Source organism: Varroa destructor, unplaced genomic scaffold (genome assembly GCF_002443255.2).
Source record: "Varroa destructor unplaced genomic scaffold, Vdes_3.0 BEIS01000007.1, whole genome shotgun sequence".
Classification (NCBI taxonomy): Eukaryota; Metazoa; Arthropoda; class Arachnida; order Mesostigmata; family Varroidae; genus Varroa; species Varroa destructor.
In genome coordinates, this window is record NW_019211460.1 from 1,522,698 (window position 1) to 1,545,197 (window position 22,500).

The 22,500-nt window shown below is 37.2% G+C and overlaps 3 protein-coding genes across 5 annotated transcripts; 2 read left to right on the forward strand and 1 right to left on the reverse strand.

Moving 5' to 3' along the window:
* Positions 1 to 3,261: 3,261 nt before the first annotated feature.
* Positions 3,262 to 12,279, reverse strand: LOC111253956 (T-complex protein 11-like protein 1). Of its 2 annotated transcripts, none has more exons than XM_022814244.2 (6): positions 12,022 to 12,279; positions 7,622 to 7,805; positions 7,040 to 7,142; positions 6,193 to 6,338; positions 5,466 to 5,926; positions 3,262 to 5,313 (listed from the first exon to the last, which is right to left on the reverse strand). In XM_022814244.2, exons 2-6 carry the CDS (start codon positions 7,798 to 7,800, stop codon positions 4,676 to 4,678), a joined length of 1,527 nt encoding a protein of 508 aa, XP_022669979.1. In that variant the 5' UTR covers positions 7,801 to 7,805; positions 12,022 to 12,279; the 3' UTR covers positions 3,262 to 4,675. The 2 variants fall into 2 exon arrangements, with proteins under 2 accessions (XP_022669979.1, XP_022669978.1); XM_022814243.2 differs by lacking the exon at positions 12,022 to 12,279 and adding an exon at positions 11,790 to 11,949.
* Positions 12,280 to 12,429: 150 nt separating this feature from the next.
* Positions 12,430 to 13,988, forward strand: RpS18 (ribosomal protein S18). The gene is made up of 2 exons (XM_022814246.2): positions 12,430 to 12,589; positions 13,511 to 13,988. The coding sequence occupies exons 1-2, from the start codon at positions 12,488 to 12,490 to the stop codon at positions 13,868 to 13,870; spliced, it is 462 nt and encodes a 153-aa protein (XP_022669981.1). The 5' UTR covers positions 12,430 to 12,487; the 3' UTR covers positions 13,871 to 13,988.
* A 1,108-nt stretch (positions 13,989 to 15,096) lies between these two features.
* Positions 15,097 to 21,734, forward strand: LOC111253894 (uncharacterized). 2 transcript variants are annotated; one of them, XM_086974446.1, is made up of 5 exons: positions 15,097 to 15,306; positions 15,914 to 16,111; positions 17,029 to 17,487; positions 18,172 to 18,324; positions 19,046 to 21,734. In XM_086974446.1, exons 2-5 carry the CDS (start codon positions 15,914 to 15,916, stop codon positions 21,320 to 21,322), a joined length of 3,087 nt encoding a protein of 1,028 aa, XP_086830572.1. In that variant the 5' UTR covers positions 15,097 to 15,306; the 3' UTR covers positions 21,323 to 21,734. The 2 variants fall into 2 exon arrangements, with proteins under 2 accessions (XP_086830572.1, XP_022669815.1); XM_022814080.2 differs by having other exon boundaries at positions 15,100 to 15,306; positions 17,026 to 17,487.
* The last annotated feature ends 766 nt before the right edge of the window (positions 21,735 to 22,500 follow it).

The window sequence follows — 22,500 nt, forward strand, 5'->3', positions numbered from 1 at the left end:
AACCGTTTTTGTGGTACTCATCCGGAAATAGACAGAGTTTCTTTTGTATAATCCCGTCGTAAATTACTGTGGATCTTCTTGTACCGATTTATTTTTACAAAATTTTACCGTAAGATAATTCATTGTAGTATCAATCGAACGGTTTATCTTAAAAGTATTTGACGAAGTTCTTTTCATATGAATTCACCCATAGCCATAACCCTCACTGGAAGAGTCTTTTATATGTGGTACGCTCTACTAAAAACAGTTTGTTCACTAAAGTATATATCACTTGGCTTGAGCCACATAAAGAACATCCGCTTTAAATCTTTATTTTGTGTAGTGAAAATAGTGGACATTTGTACACTGAGAGACAAGCTATGGCCAAGGTGAAGCCATTGAATGCCAAAGTGCTCTCTGGATACCGAAAGTAAAAGCTCTTTAGATAACGCTTTAATACGACGAGGACGTGAGAAAAGGGACGAACGTGTATTTTGTTTGCAACCCGGCGTCACAAAGATATACGAAGAGATTTTGATGTAGTTATCAATTAGTCAAATTTCTATTTATATTTTCTTAGTTTTCGTACTACCTTTTTTACATAGAAAGGTAGAGCTGTCCCATTATTTATATTATTATTATCATCATCACATGATTATTAATGTTTTTACAGAAATAACGTAACTGAATATAGATATAACTATAAAATACAACAACAGAATGTGAGAAAAAGAGACGGCAAGAAATAGATCGAACGAGTGACAGATGATGTGCTAATATGACGTGCTATGATAGTATAGCGCTGGAAAAAACGATAATGACGACTTGTAGAAGTCATAGGAAATTGTGTTCAACTCGATTCTATTTGTCCATTCAAAAGCACCAGCAGCGGGTGCGACAAGAAGAAGCCACTGGGGTAGTGAACTGCCTCAGATTTAGGATGGTCGGCCGATGATTTCAGTTGTCTGAATCGCCATCATCACCGCCATCACAAGAAGCCTTTAAGACAGGGCCCGAAGAACGGGAAACGATATGCCAATCCGTGTCAAATAAGTAATGTAATAATAGGAATAATAATTAATACAAGAGTTGAAGGATATGCATAGAACATAAGTAAAAAAGCGATGAACGAATGACTTTTGTGACCAAGAAATATATAATGATTATTATGAAAACAACTACTTCCCCAATAATAGTGCCAGAAAAGTGCGTCCCTCATCTTATCTTGATAGACGACCGTACCTATTTCACATTAGTGTATAAAAAAGAAAAACCGAGGTATGAAATCGATAAATAAATCGATTAATACTAGGCCGCTTCATGGTGATAAAGCCAATATGAAAATTAGTGGTAGTAATAGGTAGAATGTATTGCTACAATCTTATTTTCAATTTTTAAAAGGGTACAATTCATCTGTTTCACCAGTCCGATGAAAATTACTTCTACGCGTCGCTGGCGTTATCATAGAATTGCGTAATCCATATAGTATTACGGTAAATGTAAAAAAACGACATATGGCATCTTGTTGCGACTCACTGCGTCATGCATGAACGGATGGTGAAATTAACACTGAAAACTAACACCTGCGATTGGAAAAGTAGAAAAGAATAAGTTTAATTGAAAAACGTGCGCAGAACGCTACAACATATTAACTTTTTTGATAAAGTGTTAGCTCATTCAATAGTTGGTAGCCGATACTGACAAAGCAAGATGTTTCATTCTTAGAATAATCCTTTCATATGCGCAGGTAAACTAACTGACGCTAATCGTCTCTCTAGAAAGGCTATTTACTGAGTTTCGTGGTGAATAGAAGAGGAGAAATGGCTTAAAGTCAACCTTACTGACAAAATGATTCGCGTGGCATCCCGACTTCAGTCTACTCAAAGTGCAACGCGATATATATATATACAAGGCGGACTGTATAACTGCGGTACAATAGAACCTTTAGCGCGTCGTTCAAATATAATTAGAATATTCTATATTACTAACGGTTCCTGTGAAAATATTTGCGATATAATAATTTGAAAAGCAGAACTATACTAAATGAAATACGCGGCTCCTAAGTAGCTTTCACCTCTGTTCACCTGTTAGTAGTGGCCTATCGTCCAGTTTGTGCTGGTTCTTTATAATATCAAGCGGAACGGGGAGCCCTACGCTAATGCATAAGGAGTAATGCTTTTTCAACTTAGGAAGGATCCGTATACTCTGTAGGAACTTAAAATGAATTACTGCCGTGCAGTGGCATACACTCAGTTGTCGGCTCCACTAAAAACAAAGCAGTGTTTGAATGAACACAGCCAAACTGGAGCTTGTTCATGAACCGATTTTACGCTTCATGGTTTCTTAGATATTCAGATGTATAAACAAGAAGGGTTCCCATGAATTCAGACATTGCCAAGGACAGTCGAGACATTTTGTTAACAAATCTGTCTATTATATCTACCTTTTATACTATAATCGATATATACACAATATAGTATCAATTTGGTGAATGCCTAATAATTTTATTATGTTGCCTTACCCGAAAAGAACAGATACTTTAAGTTTCATTTGAATTTGTAATTTTGTTAAGTATTTAAACTATCTATGCAATTGGTAGGTTAATTGTAAACAATTTTGCCGTTTGATCTATTCTATAGTTTGGTACACGCCGTAGTACTGTGTAGCTCCCTTCAATTGATACAAGTGGGGTCGGCTGCTTTCGAGAGTCACAAACACTGCCACGGAGTGGCAGAGTAAGTACAGGATTAGCATGAATACATAAAGGAGTGGCGTCAGGCGGCATTACGCAGCGGCTTGAGGTCGTTTGTGTCCTCCAGTCCATAAAGCAGCGGCGTTGTCTGGTAAAGATGCCTCAACATTTGCGACCCCTCCCAGCCCACGAACAGTCAATATTTGACAAGTATATGGACAGTGAAGATACGATACTTGTAAATAAAACAAAACAACATTATCCTTTGCGTATCATTTGTCTCTATCAATAGGGGCAACGCCATTACTATTTAGCAGTAATTTATATACTAAAGCTAATTGATATGAATACTATGCGGAAAGGGAAACATGAGGAACAATAAACCACGAAACCTACGAAACAAAACAGACAAATTAACATGAAAGGTTAAATAACACATCGTACATACGAGTACAACATATATTAAACAATAATAACATGGACAATATTATGGCTAAATATATATATAGCAGCATAATAACATTATGCCTCTAGTCTCTCTTTTGACAATAAATAAAGCGGCGAAACGTCCGAGTGATTCGAACGCGATCTAATAATAAATGGTGTATTTATTCTCGAGTTACAATTCTTTCAACATTTAATATTTGTACTTCGTGAGGAATAATGCTGGAGCGAAAAACAGAAGCTTGTAGACATTGTCGGAAGGCAATAATTTTTCCGGGCCTATACACCAATGGGAATTTATCAATCATCATTACATAGTAATTTAATCATAGCTAAGGATTTCTTGATGATTATTGAATTCAACCAAATTATCCAGGGAACTGAAAACAAGATCGTGATTCTAATCCATTGAACGTACCTGTTTCCGCAAACTGTTTCCGAAAAATTCAACTTTCAGCGTAAATAGCGAAGGAATAATGCACTGTTTAAGGAAACTATAAGACAAATAAAGTAAATGAATAAATAAGCGGCCAAATATAAAGTAATAGCGCTTATTGGTTATACATTCTTTATTGAGAATTAACGTGTCGTATGTTAGTTACGAAAGGTAGAAGATCAAAAATTAATACTATAGAGAAATTCATATTTGTCGCAAATAGGCCGCAACACCCAAATAAAACAGAGTAGAAGACCAAACATCCAAACATAATCAAGGTAGTGACAATATGCGCAAAGGTTGCACAACAACTGCCTATCGAATAAAGGATCAGATGTGTGCATTTTCGCAATATGTGATTTCTCAATACGGAAATATTTGTTGCTCTTTGTTATTATTTTTTTATTTATTTTTTTTTTCACTCTCTGCTCTTAGCCACTAAGTCTACTACTGCCACTCTGTTTTTAACTCTGGAAAACTTTTCACTTAATCTACTAGTGCTAACCTAAGCTGTAGTGCGCCCTTTTACCTTAATTACAAAATATACTTGAACGATTAATTTTTATAAATTTGTTTTCATCACACAAATAGTCTTAATAAGAAAAAGCGCCTAATCCACGGTAAACTTGCAATAATATATATTAAGGATACAAGCGTAATTAATTTTTTAAACAATATATTTTAAAGGATTTATGTCGACCACCAATACTTCACCAAATTGTATCATTCCTTATATTGTCCAGTGTGAACACCAGAAATGTTTTAATAATAAATAAAGTTTATTGCAATAGCAATGAATCGCAAAATGGCGTTACACGTGACCATTGATATACTAAATCCTTCTGTTGATACTATTATAAAAATATTTAAATATAGAAGCCGGGCTTATATTGAACAGATGATCTGCCGCACGGCACTACAACAACAAATCACGCGCCAACGTGGCTTAAAGAATCGCTACAATGAAATAATATCTATAAAAATAACAATATCTCAATAGCAACTTATCGATTAATTTTACTTTTTTCTTCATACAGTCTTCAAATTTGTTTGAACGCGATCAACCGTATAAAATATTGAGCATAAATTAACCTATTAGTTAGTTGCTGTACATTCAGTAAGTGCTAGTTTACAATCTTTGCATCATAGATATCAGTTAAAATCGCGTTGTATTTTTCTGCATGAGTGGCTCGATTTAAGGAAATTATTTGAATAAAGTCCGCTGCTAGCTTGGTTAGTTCAGTTTCGAGAGCGGATAGACCCGGAGGAACCTTGACGTCTTTCCCGCCTCCTGCCTTAACCATTGCCGTCACAAAAGCTACCACTCTACCATATACAACATTACGTACAGGATGGTCGACATTAGCCAACTCTGTCAATTGACCATGGACGAGCGCCTCACGTCCATCTGCCAGTGCTAAGCCATTCGTTTCACGCTGAACATCTTGGACAATTTTATTGGCAAGATCCTGCAAAGCGTCGCGAACATCCGACTCACAAGTGCACTGTACGTCCTTTAAAACGGCGATGCAGGCCTCTTTAAGGCGGCGTTTAAATTCTGCCGATGCAACTAACGCTGATGGTACATAGCTTTGTGTTATAATGATGACCGCCGAAGCAATCGTAACAATGATATACGCCTGTTGAAGCTTCAAAATCCGATCTCGATCTAATAAGAGCGATTCAGGAAGTTCCCACTCCTCATTCAGATACTGATTCTGGAATACTAGCTGCATGTAGCCTTGCAGCAGAGTGGCGCCGCCTGGATTTTTAAAAAGGATCTGTTAGATTAATTGGTAGAAACTTACGTTGTCATGTCATTGCATTGAGTCAAGTTTATGGAGACGGTGATCCGGAAACTTTTTATTAATGTCTAACATATCATCCTTGCTTTGATATTTTTTTTATATTTACCTGATGGTTTTTGATGATTTACAGAATACAGGTCGTTAAACGCTCGCTGTAGCCACGCCTTAGTGTTAACAAGGGGATCCTCTACACCCAACACCTTCTGTGCACCTTCGATCTCTCTCATTTTCTCTTTCTCATAATCCTGGATCGTCTCTTTAACTAATGGTCTTATTTGTTTGATAAGGAAGTTGGCAAAGTCGAGTTTCATCTCTTCTAATACGCGAATGATGCCCTGAAAGAGTTGTATCGTGTCGTCGATTTGTCGCAATGCTTGAATTTCTTCATCACGCATAGGACAACACAATTGTTGCATAGCGTCGAGCACCGCTGGACCATGCTCGCGAAGAGGCTCAATACTTTTTGCTTGTTCGCAACGCTGCTTCACTAGATCGATATCAAATAAATCCTCGATTTTACCACGCATCGCGTTTTGATGAGGTAGTAGCAGTTCTAGCAGCATTTGCCTAGAATAGTTGTAATGTTTCAATTATTCAAAGCACCCTTTTTTTGATCATGATGAAAAGAATCATCCAGATTGGTTCGAACTATTAGCCTTTAGCATTTTCAAGTATCAGCGGCTTATTACAGACGCAAAAGCTTCTTCTGTGAATAAAGGCACATGCACCAACTATACTTTGTGTGGGCGGCCCCCTTTTTGACTAAAAAATAATTTTATATTATAATTATAAAATAGATATTCGATGAATGTTATAATATAACACTTAACTACCTGATATCCGCACAAAGCTTGAGTACCATATCGAGAACTGGTGGATCCTTGCAAATATCTTCTTGGATAATGTCCCAGTAGGCTTTTAGCATATTTTGGTGAATAGCAGCATAGGCACTGTTAGTTCCCCCAGGCAAATCCTTACGCTGAAATAGATTGAAATGACATACAACACTGTTCTTTAGGGTTTACCTCTATGTCTCCCTATATACTGATTAATAATAGTATATATATATTTATCACAAGATCGACTTCCATTGTCATGAATCCTCAGTAGCCAGTAGATGGTACATCGCTATATGTAAAGCGTTCCAATTATTATAACCAAAAGATTCTCATGAGTCGATTTGGCTACGGGCAGCTCTGCCCAGTTGTTTTTTCAAGTGCATAGTCTTCTTCCCCTGTCTTCCGCTGCCTCTATTCAAGCTTCTCATCTAAGCCCGGTGTCAAGTTTGCTTGCCTCAACTACCAGACTGGACCTGCTGGTCCCGTTTTTCAACTTCCCGCTTCCCTAACAATGCACAAGTTGGTTGCAAAACAGGCAAACATAGTGTCGCCTAATAAACACATGTGTGCACTGTGAAACACGAAGTAGTGATTTGAACTCACAGGCTAAGCTCGAAGCATGTAACTAAAATTAAAGCCTGATAAAGAGTCCCGCAGAGATAAACGAGACTATTTATTTTATTTTATCGATTGACAATTGGTTTTATGATTGTTTGCACTGATAACGAGAAATTGATATCAATAACTGGACTGACGCACGAAGGATTTGGGTTCTAGTAGTTTCGCAACTGTTTCTCAAAGCCATGAAGCAATATTTGCAATAAAGCCGTTTTTTTAATACCTGCTCTAATTTAAAATCTGCATTGACAGCAATCTCGTGTGCAAGCCGCATTCTCTCGGCTTCTTGGCGCACTGTCTCCACGAGCTTGTCCATGTTGACAAATCTGTAAATATGCAAATGTAAATCACCAAAAGCAATATAAATTGACTTTGTTTACGATTGGATGATAGTTATGCACCCCATAGAAAAAAATGATTATGAAATACAACATTCCGTACCCCTAGGATCAGTCACCGAGACTTGACTGTAGCAACAAAATATCGGGGCAATTTTCTCAAAAATTGTTATTCTCGGTTTTTTTTTAACTGTCGTCCTCAAAAATTCTCCCGGGAATTTCAAAGTTGTAAAACTTTTTGAACAGCGTAGTAAGTAATACTCTGCCTAAGACAACCGTTTGGCTTCACTGTTACCGAAACTGTTAACAAAAATAATGCTTATGCTGAGAGATTAATAAGTACGATTTTATAACTTTTGAAAAAAGGATAAATCCAATATTTCAGAACTCTAGAGAATCGAAAAGGTAGTGTATTTCCGCCAATAGACGTTATATATAGGATAAATGACTGTTGTTGTCGTTCTTACCTGGGTGGCGAAGCGGCGACGTCGGCAGTGGATGGTAACGGTGACTCAGGACGCCCATATGGTCCACTACTAGAATCAATAGGTTCGTCACTTGAACGTGTCCGTTTAAGTTCACTCCCATCAGAACCTTCCGATAGCTGACGAGTTCGTCCCCCTCCAGTTTTTTCCTTTTCATCCATATTATCTGAAACCGGGGAAAGAATCCAAATATAACTGAAACAAAACTATTGGAAATTTATCAACAGATAATGAGAAAACTGAATCTATCTGTCATTTGACCTTGAACCAGATTGTATTTTTTTGAAACCAACTTCTTTAACGACAAACAATCAAACAGCAAAGGCTTCTTTAATTAAAATTCAGTGAGACATATTTAGGGTGACTGAATAAGGAAGCGCACTGAGGTTACATAACAAAGTTTTGGTGGTTGAAAAAAGGCCTCAGCTTACACCCTTGAACTCACAAATGTTCTCTTTATTATATATAAAGCACATGGCTATAAGCTTTTCTTATTCAGTATCGATTATTATAAAATTACTAACATGGCTGTTGTATACGAACTGTATAGCACAGTACCCGTGCTATTATTATATGGAAAAATCATTCAGACAATGACGTCAGCTTTGACATGTTGCCAGCAACAGACAAACGCCTTTGTACTAATCTGACGAAAGACGTTTGCTAAACCAATCGAATCGAGTCATTGCCTTTGCTGCTAGAGCGGAACTGAGCGGTAGTGGAGCAAACGTCTCAATAAAAGCAGTAAAATAGCGATGATTACTATTAGGCAAACAGCAGAAAATGTACCGATAGTTCTGCATACAGTAGTAGTATGCACTCTTATTGATATCAAGTTTTTTTTGTGATATAGCTGACCTACAATCAACAGAAACTTCCTTTGCCGACTATAACAACGGTCCATTCTTTGCCGGTGAAATATGACGTGCTCTTACGTTTGCATCACTATTCATTTTTTCATAAAACAAAAAATCGGTCACAACACTAGAGTAAATTGAATTCTTTACCGATTGAATTCACGCTTCGTCGCTGATGTCGACACCCAGCGAGTTAAGGGTATAATAATGTTGTCGTTGTGTTTAATGAATAATTTTATAAAATTGAGTTCAACAGCGTTATCTGCTTGGGCTTTGGCAACACGCTATCAATGCTTTGAACGTTACGCCGATTATCTTTTGCACTATGACATGTAGATATTAGTTACACACAAATAATACATTTAAAAAACGATTTGAATAAAAAATACATAAGGAAATTGCTATTCATCGCAGATTTTTTTTGTTCATGATGAGTTAACTTGTAACAGTCAAATATTCATTCTTTCATCCATCAAACATTCATTCAATTCAAAATTCTATCATAATCATCAATACTATTACTTTGAACTACAACGCAATGTATGACTGGTATGGTTGAACCTGCCATTTATGAATGGTTGGCATAAATTGTCATTTTTCAATCCTAGCAGACGTAATAAGTAGTTAAGCATTGTCGGTTCAACCCGAGTTTCTAGTGTAGCATCATTTAGAAAGACGGTTTAATTAAAGATAAAACACCTTTTCTTAAGCAAAATCGTAAACAACTGTAGCGGAGTAGAAACCACAAATGGTTTAAACCTTGCTTATAAGCCTTCATAATGACGGTGAGCGAAAGCTACCATGGATTACGGGAGATGCAGTTATCTGCATTAATTGGGTCGATATTTAAAGTGGGTAACATGTGAAGTACATCGGAAAATGGAAAGCTTAGAGCAGTAAGCTTCTTAACACAATGACCAGTTAACTATCTCGAATACTGCAGTAATTTCACTCAGTTCCCTGTTTTTTGCCAGGCCGCTTTCCTCATCGTGTGAAGGTAAAAGCAGACTCTCTTCGACCTCTGGTTTAGAAATAATTTCGAGGTCAACTGTATTTGATCTCGTTGCTAGAAGATAGCAAATTGTCTTCGGTCTCTCCAAGAACAGATTCATCAACGCAAAAAATAATATATAATACATACGCGTAACATACGCTGGAATATATATACATCACCATTCACCTTCGGTTCATACAAACAACCCAGTTCTTTACAGTCCATTAGAAAACACTTCTATACTTTTTTCGTACAAAAATTCTGAGTCTAAAAGCGCTTTATAAGTAGGGCCAAAAACGCGGTAGATTTGAAGGTTTTAGACAAAGTAATCACTGTCAGCTGCCAAATTGGCTCACTTCAATAAGTAACATAATGGCATGACACTTTAACCAAAATGAATATATCGTTATATGCATATATATACCGACTGGTATATATATGGTATATATACCATATATATACCAGTCGCTTTATTTCTGTTGAAGTGCCCAACAAATTTTGCGAACGCCTTTTTGATCATTAGCCCTGTTAATAGCATTATTTACTCGAAAGTTTTCAGGAAGGTCCCGGTGGCGAAGGATAGGCCGAAGGTTGAATAAATTTCTTTCAAGCAAGTTAATCAATATTTTTTAAATTTACCTCTTGGTCTTATATGGGAAAAGATTTTGCTGCTGATGTTAATTTCCGTTCAATGTAGTTAAAGGACGTAACATCTTCATCTTTTGTTGGAAGTGGCTTGCCCCAAATATCAACTCAACGGGACAATTTTATCTTTAACGTTGAACTTTCTTTTAAACGGCAGAGTATGTCTTCTTAAGAATTTATAATTTGAAACTATCACTTAGTGCCCACATCAAGCGCATATTAGTATATACATAGATTTGTATTAGGTGAGACTAGCACGTCATTGAATATACCAAGAGGTAGACCAAGCTATCGTTCTCTTAATCACACTTGATATTTTGTAGTAAAAGTGTGCATGAAAGGTGTACGATTTCACAAAAAAAAAACATTGACATAAGTTTTTGGTCTGACCACGAAATTTGGTTATAACGAATAGAACAAATGTCAAAAGGCATTCGCCAATACTTTATGAACTTCCGAGAGAGCATTTCACATTTGTTTATCCCATTGTAATGAATGCTCCGCATATGGACAACATTACAGGAAGAAAAAATTCAAGCTTGTCATGTAAACACCAAAAACACTTAAATACGCTTCAATTAACTTACGGTATAAATATTATAGGCTACCTGATATTTTATGATTCTTTTATCACTAAGTAGAGAAGTCTAATCTATTCAATTTTGAAAAATATCTTACAATAGCAGACATACGGAAAGCAGGGTTCTTTGAACGGTTGTTTTTTTTCGTCATTTTTGTTGGCTTATGGTTAAAACTAAGTTCAGTGTTGCCCTTTGCAGATAGTAATAAGCAATATATTCATCATTTGCGTAAAACTGCAGCAGTTCTTAATACTAAAAAAATAAAGAAAAGATTTATTGGCGGAGTTTCAGATATTACGCCAATCCAGCCGGTATTTTTATTAGCCGTCTTAAGATGCTAGAGTTATTGACAAAGACTTGGCTAGGATATGATACATCATGGTAAAAGTAACCTAACGTCAGTACAGTAAAAATAGGTCAGATATTATGTAGAAAGTCCAATTTATCGTAATGTTATGCTGTCTAAGTTGTCGCAAGTCAGTGAGTGCTAAAAATAAATCCTATAAAGCCAACGTTTTAGCGCAACCACCGCGCGCCTGCAACAGGCAGCACACAGTAACGTTGAATCCAATGAAAATACGAATTTGCAGTTCTTGCCTAAAAATATAAGCCCAAATATTCAATAACTCTTATACGTGCAGTGTCCGCGCCTCATTAGGGTTAATTTACTTTGAATATCAATTGCCTTGTTCTCGAGAGAAATTATATTCTTTTGTTTATTCTGATATACTTTGAACCTTTTTACAAATTATTCGAAATATATAATTCGCTTTCTTTTCGTTCACGTATACCTCCTTATGGATCCAAAGCACTCGAATTGACATTTGTAAAAAAATTCGTAATGCATTTGTTAGTCACATCATTTACAAGAAAAAGCGCTGCTATGAGGTGCTGTACTTCAGTAATAAAGGAACTTCCTTATTTGATCCTACTAAAACTAACATCGATGATAGTCACGATTTCACTCGCGCATGGTCCATCGATTCCTAAAATGTAATTATGTTGTTTATACGGTCGAACTTCAAAGTCAAACTATTAAAGAGATATGATGTGAACATTATTTCGAACATTACAGTTTTCCCTGGTCGTCATAGACTGTACTATGTTGCGAAACTGTCATAAATGGCGGCAGTTCATCGAATTCCGCGTGAAAGTTCCGATGTTCAATGACATTGTGACGACATGTAGTCATAATTCACTTCAATGGACGGAATGGAGGCACCCATGTCAGACGATCAGGAATGATGGGAACCATGATCTTTTTTCTTTCTCTGTGTGAGGTTAATTCACGTCATGTATACTCACTAATATTTTATAGTCGTAGATTGTACGTTAAATATCCACAAATATGGTCCTATTTTCCACTAAATTGTACGAGAAGGTAACACCACAACATGAATTATTGGCCTCGACGCTTGCACGGTTTGGCAAAAGCGCCAGTCAACGGGAGAAGCGCTCGATTTGCCGAAGGACAGCCATATACACACACACACACACACATAAACGCCTAGTAACAAGGAGCATTGCCGCAGTAGCAACACCACCACTTGCTTTTGTTGTTGTTGCTGTTGCTGTTGTTGTTTTTTATGAGGTTCTTCTCTAACCCGCTCCCTTTTCCCTCGTCGTGGCCGCTTTGCCTGGAACATTTTTCAAAATTTCGCGGGCTTAGCCTTTCGGACCGCCCGCCCCCTCCACAAATATACGAAGCCTGTCTTCATCTGTGCTGTGATTCTTTTCTCGTTGGGCCTTATGGTGTGAGCACGTGTCCACGATGAGTCTCGTAGTTCCGGAAAAGTTTCAACACATCCTTCGTGTTCTTAACACAAATATTGATGGTCAAACGAAGGTCATGTATGCCCTCACATCAATTAAGGTAAACTTCAATCAAAAATATACAAAAAGTTAGATGAGATTATGTGTATATTGAACCGCAAATCGGAGCTTATTCGTTCAGTTCAGTGATGTATTTTTTTGTGTATTCTGTTAGTGAACGTTATATGGTGTGTGTCAAACGCAGACGTGATTCAAAATATACGTGAGGAAACTATCGTGGGGGAGCAGGTCGAATTCATCGGTCGTGGCTCACTTAACCCACGCGGCCGTCGCCACGCTATATTTAGTGATGTGGTTGATACTGCGAAAGTGTCTTTGGCTTATGTAAAAATTGTTGGGTAATTACCGGACAAAAATCGGTCGTTCTTCATACTGGTGCCATTTCACGACCATCGAAGTTGTATTGGCATCAAGTAGAGACCTCTAGATGTCTCATAGCTCGATGCGTTCTTTTCACTACGTATGAACAACTGATTTACCTTATGCGAATACAACACGTCAATGGCATTCTGTAACGTTGGTTTTGCTGTAGGCATCAAATGTATGGCGGAGAACGGTGCTATCTGACTGTTTGTTATAAACCTCAAAATTTCGGAGATAAATCTATACAAGTTACTGAAGTCGATAAAGTCAGATATGCTAGTCTAACAATGTGCTCCTTTGCGAACACCCCAATAGAAATTATCCTAGCAGTTTGAAACATGTTGCAAAAATGTTTAACACTATTAGACTTGAAATCCAAAAGTTTGTGAAATCATCTGGTTGTACAAATTCGATTGTCCGTATTATTATAACACTGCGCTCTGTCTATCTGCCTTAAATTTCTGTGCACTGCTAAGCGTTTGGTTTTATTACCATTAAGAAGTTCTACCATCACAAGGAATGTCGTAGCTAATTTATTACCATTAGATTTTGTTGCGTCAAATTCTGGAATAAACTAAATTATCTGTTGTTCGTGTAGGGTGTGGGCCGTCGGTTCGCCAATATCGTCTGCAAAAAGGCCGACATTGACTTGAACAAACGCGCAGGTGAGCTGTCGGAACAGGAAGTGAATGCCATCATTACCATCCTGAATAATCCTCGTCAATTTAAGATTGCCGATTGGTTTTTGAACAGACAAAAGGATATTGCCGATGGCAAATATTCACAGGTCGTCTCTAACAATCTCGACTCCAAACTTCGCGAGGATCTCGAAAGGCTGAAAAAGATCCGTGCCCACCGTGGTCTTCGTCATTTTTGGGGCCTGAGAGTGCGCGGTCAGCACACGAAAACTACTGGTCGTCGCGGACGCACCGTGGGTGTCTCCAAGAAGAAGGGTTAATCGTAAAAACATCTGCTGCCTCACGAGAAATCGGATGACATTGTGCCTGTGTGTCACTTGCGTGGGCGAATTGCAAGTACTGCAGATTAAAAATAATAAAGTCCTTTTACTAAAAAAATGTATTTATTTAGGTATCGTTTAAAAAAGAAATCCGTAGAACGATAGGGCTAGATCGTCTCTTGGCGTCTTTTTCTAGCATTAACTACGTTCTTGTTAATATCCTTTGTTATATACGGTTATCTATATCTGCAATTGGCTCAATTTCTTAACGTAACTTAATTTAGATATGTAAGATAGTTTAGAACAGACGAAGTTTACCTTTGTCTTCTAAGTCACGTTTATTTTGATATATACAGTATCATAACAATAAAGATAAGTAAAGTAGGTACCTATAACATGTATAGTGGGGCAGTTAACTGAGCTATCGACTTTCATGAGTATAGTATGAATATGAAAAAACCTTAATTACGCAAAATTAATGTAGAAAATAGTGTATATCATAGTTATTTTACCGAACACGACACAGTATATGATATCGGTTGATATCGATACATAATTGGTTGTGTGTGTAAAATGAAATACGTTAACTAACCCAGCAAGTATTCGTCAACCTAACTGGGTGAAAGTCGTATGTCTGAAGATTAAAAATGCCGCATTTGGGGTTGAAACGTAAAAGGTGGAAATACAGTAAGCACACTATCACAGTATAGAGGTAAGAGATCAACCTAACAGTTAAAACAAGTTGGATTTAAATCTAAAATATCTGATATATTTATTATCGCCGGGTGGCACCATCAAATGACTAGTGAGATTAAGTTATCACTTGGCGGTAGAAAAAGGCAAACTAAAATGCCACAAATGCACCAGTCGTGTGGTGTTGGGTTGTTTCTTTACAAGTAGATTGTATTAAGTACTGCAATCGAGTATGAAACTTAATTTATCTTTTATCCTAGTGATCTGAAATAACTACTTTTACTCTTACTCTACTTATACCTACCATGGGATTATAGAAGCACGTATTAACAATGTGAACAAATGATGTTTGTTGCTGGAAGGAAGCAATAATCTTTTAATACATTTACGTATTGAAAAAATGAAACGTGATGCTATACAGTGCTGATCATTTATAATCATATAATCCAATAAATATGTTCAATAAATTTTTGTTAGCGGGGTTTTATCATATAGACTTCGATGGGCTTGGCGCCGTCTAAGCAGACGAACCCTTGTTTGGCTCTCGCATAAACGGAGATAAACGTCAAAAGAATAACAACAAACAACGAACGGAAGCTCGCAAAAAAATAATAGAGCGAAAGTATGTGCGCGCAAAAGTGAAACTAGCCCATATAATGGGTATAGGCCTAAGGAGTACCATTTCGTAGTTTCTATTAACGATCCGTGTTTTATTGTGACGAGCCTTAAGGAAACTATCAAAGGTTTGATAAAAATGATGCATGAAGTATTTAATCATATGTGTTAAAAAGAATATGCTAAAGACCATGGTGTTGTTTGAGTTCAATTGATAAGATGGCTAAATTGCTTGATTGTCTCAAATAAATGTTTACGCCTACTACTAGTATTCAATGAGACTCCAGAGCTGTGAACTGAGAATCACTTTAGGCATTCGAGAGTATGCCAAAAATGGTATATTTACACAAAGTCTAGATAATAATATTAACGTTGCTTTTTTTTAATAATATTTACGATTAATAAGGATCTACACCAACTTGCGAAAATTGTTTTTAGAATAGTGTTTCCAAGGGGACCATTTGTGGTTATAGCAACATATCAGAAGAGATTATTTCCGTGAGCAATGACACATTCTTTATTGCGGAAAAAAGTAACTTTCAATATTGAAAACACACAGAGCTTCAAAGGGCTCTAAATGCAATATATACAACAAATGTCGTTAACGTTCATGATTTTGTTCTTTTCTCAGTACCTTTAGTTGTAAGCGTAATCAGAGCATTAACTTATAACAAGAGAGTTTGATTTTCTTAGCCAATAATGTTGAGAATAGTCTTTTCGTATTTTCGTTACTAGATGTCGTCAGAAACCTCAACGGTCCGCAGTCTGCTTAAGGACATTGAAACACTACTTCATTCGCTTCATAAGACAGTGGAAAAATGTGAGAGGAATAAGCCGCCTCAAGTACTTAAATTACTTCAACAGGCAAAGGACTTATTGAAAAGTGCTAAAGAGGAAATTTTCAATTTTGAAGGCGTCTCTACCCCGACACAGGTACATATTTGGATGTATTCAAAGCTTTGCTTACAATACAGCCGCATGCATAAATATGAATAAAGTTCACATAGAAACGTATACCGGTTGGGAGTTACCTAACTATAAGCATAGTTTCACCTGAAAACCATCGCTTGAACAGAATCTTGCCTTTTACTTTGCACAAGTTGATTCGTTCACATTTAGAGACTGCCGGCCGATCCTATATCTTCGTATTTGACTAATTTCCAATAGCTCCAAATCGATTCTTCAACAGCGACCACGTCTTGGCATGTATAGGTATGGTCAGACTGTAACCATTGGAATAGCAGTAACGTTACCCTTTTATCTATCAAAGCAAGGAGAAAAATATGACAAATAGCTGCCAATATCCGTAGGTACGAAAAATGTTATCGGAGGACCATTATCACTTTCAATGCAGAAAACATTAAATCCTCTTGATTTGCGAGAACACGTCAATAAATATGTGAATGAGTCTTTGTTTAATCGGAATATTCCACTTCCTCTTAGAGCTTTTTTTTTTTGCAAAGTCTCACGGCAAAGTACTTTTATAAATGAGGCAGGAGGTAAGTTGGGCCCGGTCGATAGATTTGGAAGTAAACAAAAGTTGATGAGAATAGTTAGATCTTTTTTGCTTTATACAAGGTCAGCTCAAAATGAAACATATTTTAGCACATAACATGTCGATTAGAGGTATAATAATAATGTTCACATATTGTCGAGTTGTTGTTTTCCTAATACTAGTGACATATTTCATCTGATGGACGGATCGTTGCAGTATAGATATATATTCAAATTATCGGTATTGACATACCATTGTTTACAAGGCTAGGCGGCGATTTTCAGGAAAAAGACTTCTGAAAATAAAGTCAATAAAAAAGTAGTGTTTATTTTTGTTTCTGCTTTAACCTTAGAAGGTCGCAGGCGCAGTGCAAGAAAGTAAAGCTTCAAATATCTGGGTCGGCAGATCAAAGCGTACAAGTGAGGTGTTTGTCGGAAGTGATGACGATGATGAACTGCTGCTAAAACATAACTATACTAGCAGCAGCAATAAGTTAAAAAAGGTACGGCTGGACCAAATAGGGGCAATCCAAAGCATAGAGAAACAGTCCTCATCAACGGTAGAAGGAGAACCCGGGACAGCGATTGCTTATGACAGCAATGTTAGGTCGGCAATGAAAAACAAACAGTTCAGAGAGAACCAACGGCTGCCGAAAACTAACCTTGAAAATGATAATGACTTGCGTAGTGGCAGAATACGTGGTGACGATGATGACAGGAAGGAGGACAGAGAAGAGAACAACGGCAACGATGACGGTAATAGTAGTGAGGACTGCGAGTTTAACGACGATGAACTCAACGCAATCTGTGATGAAGTAAGATTTTTCATATGTATAAGCATACACTTTCAGCACATAGATGCATTGCACTGACGCAAGAAAATCCAAAGGAAACGAGTTGATTGTCCTTCAGTAATTACGGTAATTGGTAAATACGCCATTTGTGTACTTGTTGTACATGTTGGAGTTTGAGGAAACGTACAAATTTTCTCCCACTGGCTTTCTAGCTAAAGCGTACGGGTTGCCTATGGTCGCTCATAGAACCAAAAATCTGATAAAACTTTGAAAGGATTCTTTTGTAATTAGAATATGCAGGGTATGGCATCATAATAATATTTAAAAAAATTTGAATCATTCAGTATAATTACAGCAGAATACAGGACATGTGTTCGCATGATTAAACCCGATAAAGTATATTTTTTTTATAACTTATATGAATGAATATATAACTTCAACAATTCTGCATTCAAGCGTCAGTCGAAATTCGCCCTATTATACTCCTTAAAAGAAATTTGTAATGAATAATCTTGCGGTAAACAGAATGAAAAATGAATTCTTTACATATATATGCTTTATATATACTGAGCTTAAAGTGATTTATCAACTTTGCAGCCAAGATGATGTTTTCAACTTTCAAAGAGTGTTGATGTAATCTGCAAACGTAAGTTGCGTGTTTTTTTATAGATTTGTTTGTTATGCTCGACGTACGTAATTATTCAGGCGGAAAGATCGCAGATCTTTAAAAGTGAACAACAGCCAGAGGATCTTCGTAAATGCAATGATATTGAAGGAGTGGTACCCCCTCGAAAAATGCATATTGAAACGCTTAAAAAGCACTTCGGCCATGATGAGTTCAGAGACGCTCAATGGAAGGTACAGTAAGCTTTGAAACGAGGCGCTTAGCTATAATAATTATTAACATTTCGTGAACATATAATATTTAGGCAAAAGCGGTCAAAAATTGTACCATCCTACTTACACTGTATAGTATAATAAGCAGTGAAGATATTTTTAGTTGAGCTTACACGTATAGATGTATGTCCCTTAGATTAGCCTGAGCAGCGTAGTTCTCCAATAAATAAAATAATAATGCTCCTTTATAAAGCATTATTTTTAAGTGTTTATCTCTGTTTTAGTAGCTTAGAACGTATTTGCTAATGATGCGCAAAAAATGAATTATTCGATACATATAAGAAGCACGCTACTTTTAAAAGAGTGGTAAGGTAACAGCGATCATAAATGCCCTGGATCTTTAAACAAATTTCGCATTAGTACGAACTGCACATAAGTCGCTCAATGAATTACTGTTGCATAATTATATTAGTAGATCCGACGCGCAGGTCAGACTTTCAGAGTTCTCATAACACTATTTTGACCAACATACTATACAACCTGTGCATACTATACAACCAATAAGGAAATTGATTTTTATAATCCTTTTTCAGCTTGAACTATGTAAATTAATGAAGAAAGCTCGATCGATTGCTCATTCCTTGTTCTGATCTCACTGCGAAAAATTTGTCCAAAACGCCGTAACACAAATATCTAGTAGCTAAAATGTAATAGTTATTCTTTTGTCTTGTTTCTACTTCAGGTAATTTATTCTGTTTTGACAGATCACAAAGACAACATCGTGATCATGGCGACGGGATCTGGAAAGTCGCTCTGTTTTCAGTTTCCGCCAGTTTATCTTAAGAAATTGGCTGTAGTAATTTCTCCGTTGATATCGCTGATGGAGGACCAGGTACGGGCGCTGGAGCAACAGGACATTTTAGCTGCATTCCTTGGGTCAAACCAAACAGAAAAAGATTTCATTGAAGAAGGATTGTTCCAGGGAAAATATCGCCTTTTGTACGTTACTCCCGAATATATTTCAGAACGAACTGATTTTATATCCAGATTGCACGACTCTGTCGGGGTCTGTCTGGTGGCCATCGATGAGGCTCATTGTGTGTCACAATGGGGACATGATTTTCGCACGGCATATCGTGATCTTGGCGCCGTCCGAAAGAAACTTAAGAGAATTCCATTTATGGCATTAACTGCTACCGCTACCGCACGAGTGCAGTCCGATATTGAGCAGTCGCTAAATCTTGTTCAACCGTGGATCACTGTTACCCAGTTTGACAGACCAAATATTTTTTTAGAGGTCCGGCCACGAACTACACCTGAGAACGATCTGCTACGGCTAACAAGTTTTGACGAAACAACGGTTGTGTACTGTCCCACAAGAGAATCGACAGAAAACACATGTCGTTTTCTGCGTCAGAATAATATCGACGCAATCGCTTACCACGCTGGTATGAGCTCCGCAAAGAGGAGGAAAGTCCATGAAGCCTTTTCCCTGGGACGGATGTCCGTAATTGTTGCAACGGTGGCATTCGGGATGGGAATCGATAAGGCAGACGTTCGGAGGGTTATTCATTACGGAGCCCCAAAAGACATTGAAAGCTACTACCAAGAGGTTGGCCGAGCAGGTCGCGATGGCGCACAGTCGTATTGCCACGTATTCTGGAAGCCTGCGGATTTAACGGCATCTCGAAGGTGGCTTGCTGATATCAAGGATTCAAAATTTCTACAATATAAAAGTGATATGATCTCACAGATGCAGACCTATCTTGAAACGTCCAAGTGTCGCAGGAAGGCCCTTATATCACATTTCAGTTATTCGGAATCCTCAATGATGCAAATAAAGCCAATGTGCTGTGATAACTGCGATATCGATTTAAAGAGATCTTCTGGCAGTTCTAAGTTAAACACGCTCAAAAATGATTTTACAACGGACGCCACATTGATGCTGAAAGCTATCCGACAACTCGGTGAGAAATCTGGGTTGGGTTTAGTTGTGCTTCATTTGAGTGGCAGCAAAAGTGTTAGAGTCAAAGACTGGATGAAGGAAAAACAATCGTACGGTTCCGGTGAGAATAAATCTCAGGAATATTGGAAGGCCCTTGGAACTATGCTCATATCAGAAGGCTTCATTAGTGAGACTACGGCTAAAGTTAATAATGCAGCCTCAAAAAAATTTTTCGGCCCTAACTCTAACAAGTTCTTTACAAATGTACTCACAGTCGTAAGCTTGACTCAGAAGGCACATGAGTGGTTGAATAGCAACAAAAAACTCTTGCTAGTTGCTAATCAGCCAATGCGCAAGGCTTTGGAGGAAAGGAGAGGCCGACCTATAAGTAGCACCTCTGTATTTGCTGCTAGTTCCTCTAATACACCGATTATGGAGCGACGAGTTGCCAATACTATTTCTATCATGGACCCTCGCCAAAAGTCATTATACGACCGCCTTGTAAATATCCGTAACGATCTGGCTACAGATAATGACTGTCCAGCGCCTAGTATTTTTGATAATAAAATATTGTCAGTGGTATCAGAGAATTGTCCGAAAACCCTTACTGAATTGCAAGAACTGCCAGGGGTGTCCGGAAATAAGGCCAAAAAGTTTGGTCAACCGATTGTAGATGCTGTGAAAGAGTTCTGTTCAGTTAATGAAGTTAGCACATTTAAAGATACCGCAAAAACGCTGACTTTGTCCGAGATTCCATCAAATGTTCCTCAAAATGCGATTCGGTCATTCATGCTTTTCTCACAAAATTATGGGCTGTCAGAAATTGCGAATCAGCTAGGATTGAAGCCTAGTACGGTCTTTGGGCATCTTGCTGACTGTGTGGCTAATGGGGTGTCTATAAACGTAGAACGGCTTGGATTTGACCGCGACCAATGCCTATTGGTGAAAGACATCTGGGCTCAGTTGGGTGAAAATGCCACGTTGAGCAATATAAAGGAACAACTTCCTGAAGAGATCGACTGGCCTTTATTAAGGCTTTATAAAAGTTATATTAAAGGCAAATTACCCTTGTAGAGGTAAATTATCTACGAATAAAACCTCTGGTTTGCTGAATGAATCTTAAGAAAGATAATTCAAACCAAAGGTATGACCTCCTTGCCTCTGGTTAATCTTCATATTTTAGAAAGTGTTTTGTACGCAAAAATGAAATGGAATAAGAAATGATTTTGCCAGTTGTCGATAATATAAGGATAACAAGGAACTTGTTTAAGCCAGTAACTAGCCTGTTGGCCGTTTTAACTGAAAATTTGTTGATGTTTTACATCTGCAAAAGAACTGTAAGTTGAATATGTAGTCAAATTGTACAAATCTATCTCTATAATAATGCTGGAATAAGAATCAGCAATAAAATCTACTTTTGATAAACATTTACTTGTTTCATAAACTGTAACTTTCAATGAAATAAATATGCCATATCGGAGAACCATCTTGCGGCTTTTAATTAATTACAATAAAATGTTGCGATATTTGAAATACTATCATGTTTGAGGGCATATTTTCTTTATAGTTCTCGGTCCGTGTGGTCAGTTTTTCCATAAATAATTTTTTGATTTTTTAATTTGAACTAGAAATGATAGTTAACTTTTAGGATACTTACAAATGAATATCTACGAGAAATACACTTGATATATACTAGTCTGTTCAGAAACGTTCAATTGGTAAGTAAGTTTAGAGGTAAACTAATTCGGTGAGCTTTCAAAAAGTGCAGTATTGTCCACCTTCGCTACTATAACAGGCATCGATCTTGTGAAGTATAAGAATGTTGAAAATCTCATGCTTTGCTTTATAGATCAAAGCGAGTCCGACCATATTTTATATGCACTCTTTAGTTCGAATCTTTAATTTGAGTTACGAAGCTCGAATCAGTTTCTAATTAAACTCTATGAAAAAAATAAGCAGGTCGTGAAAGAATGTTTTTTAACTTGTTCAATTTAAGATACACGGGAGATAGATCCATTTTTATTTGGCGGACTTCATTTAAATAATTTCAATAAGTGATACTTTTGGAGTTGCATCTAGATTACACAGGAAGGCTTATTACCAGCATGAAAGGAGCATGCCTGTTTTAGAAAGGATAGGCTGTCATTGTTACGGTGAAATCTTCAAAGTGAATCTGGGCTGGCAAAAGATAATCATTGCTCCTCTCTCTCTCTCTCTCTCTCTCTCTCTCTATATATATATATATATATATA

Bases quoted from the DNA above. Each gene is read 5' to 3' on its own strand.
- LOC111253894 (XM_022814080.2), top strand. From the start codon at position 15,914: ATGTCGTCAGAAACCTCAACGGTCCGCAGTCTGCTTAAGGACATTGAA. The intron at 16,112-17,025 runs GTACATATTTGG...CTTTAACCTTAG, and splicing joins GCGTCTCTACCCCGACACAG to AAGGTCGCAGGCGCAGTGCA. The intron at 17,488-18,171 runs GTAAGATTTTTC...GTAATTATTCAG, and splicing joins TCAACGCAATCTGTGATGAA to GCGGAAAGATCGCAGATCTT.
- LOC111253956 (XM_022814243.2), bottom strand. The intron at 6,339-7,039 runs GTATTAAAAAAA...AATCTATTTCAG, and splicing joins CAGATTTTAAATTAGAGCAG to CGTAAGGATTTGCCTGGGGG. The intron at 5,314-5,465 runs GTAAATATAAAA...TTAAAAATCCAG, and splicing joins AAATCATCAAAAACCATCAG to GCGGCGCCACTCTGCTGCAA.
- RpS18 (XM_022814246.2), top strand. From the start codon at position 12,488: ATGAGTCTCGTAGTTCCGGAAAAGTTTCAACACATCCTTCGTGTTCTT. The intron at 12,590-13,510 runs GTAAACTTCAAT...TTGTTCGTGTAG, and splicing joins ATGCCCTCACATCAATTAAG to GGTGTGGGCCGTCGGTTCGC.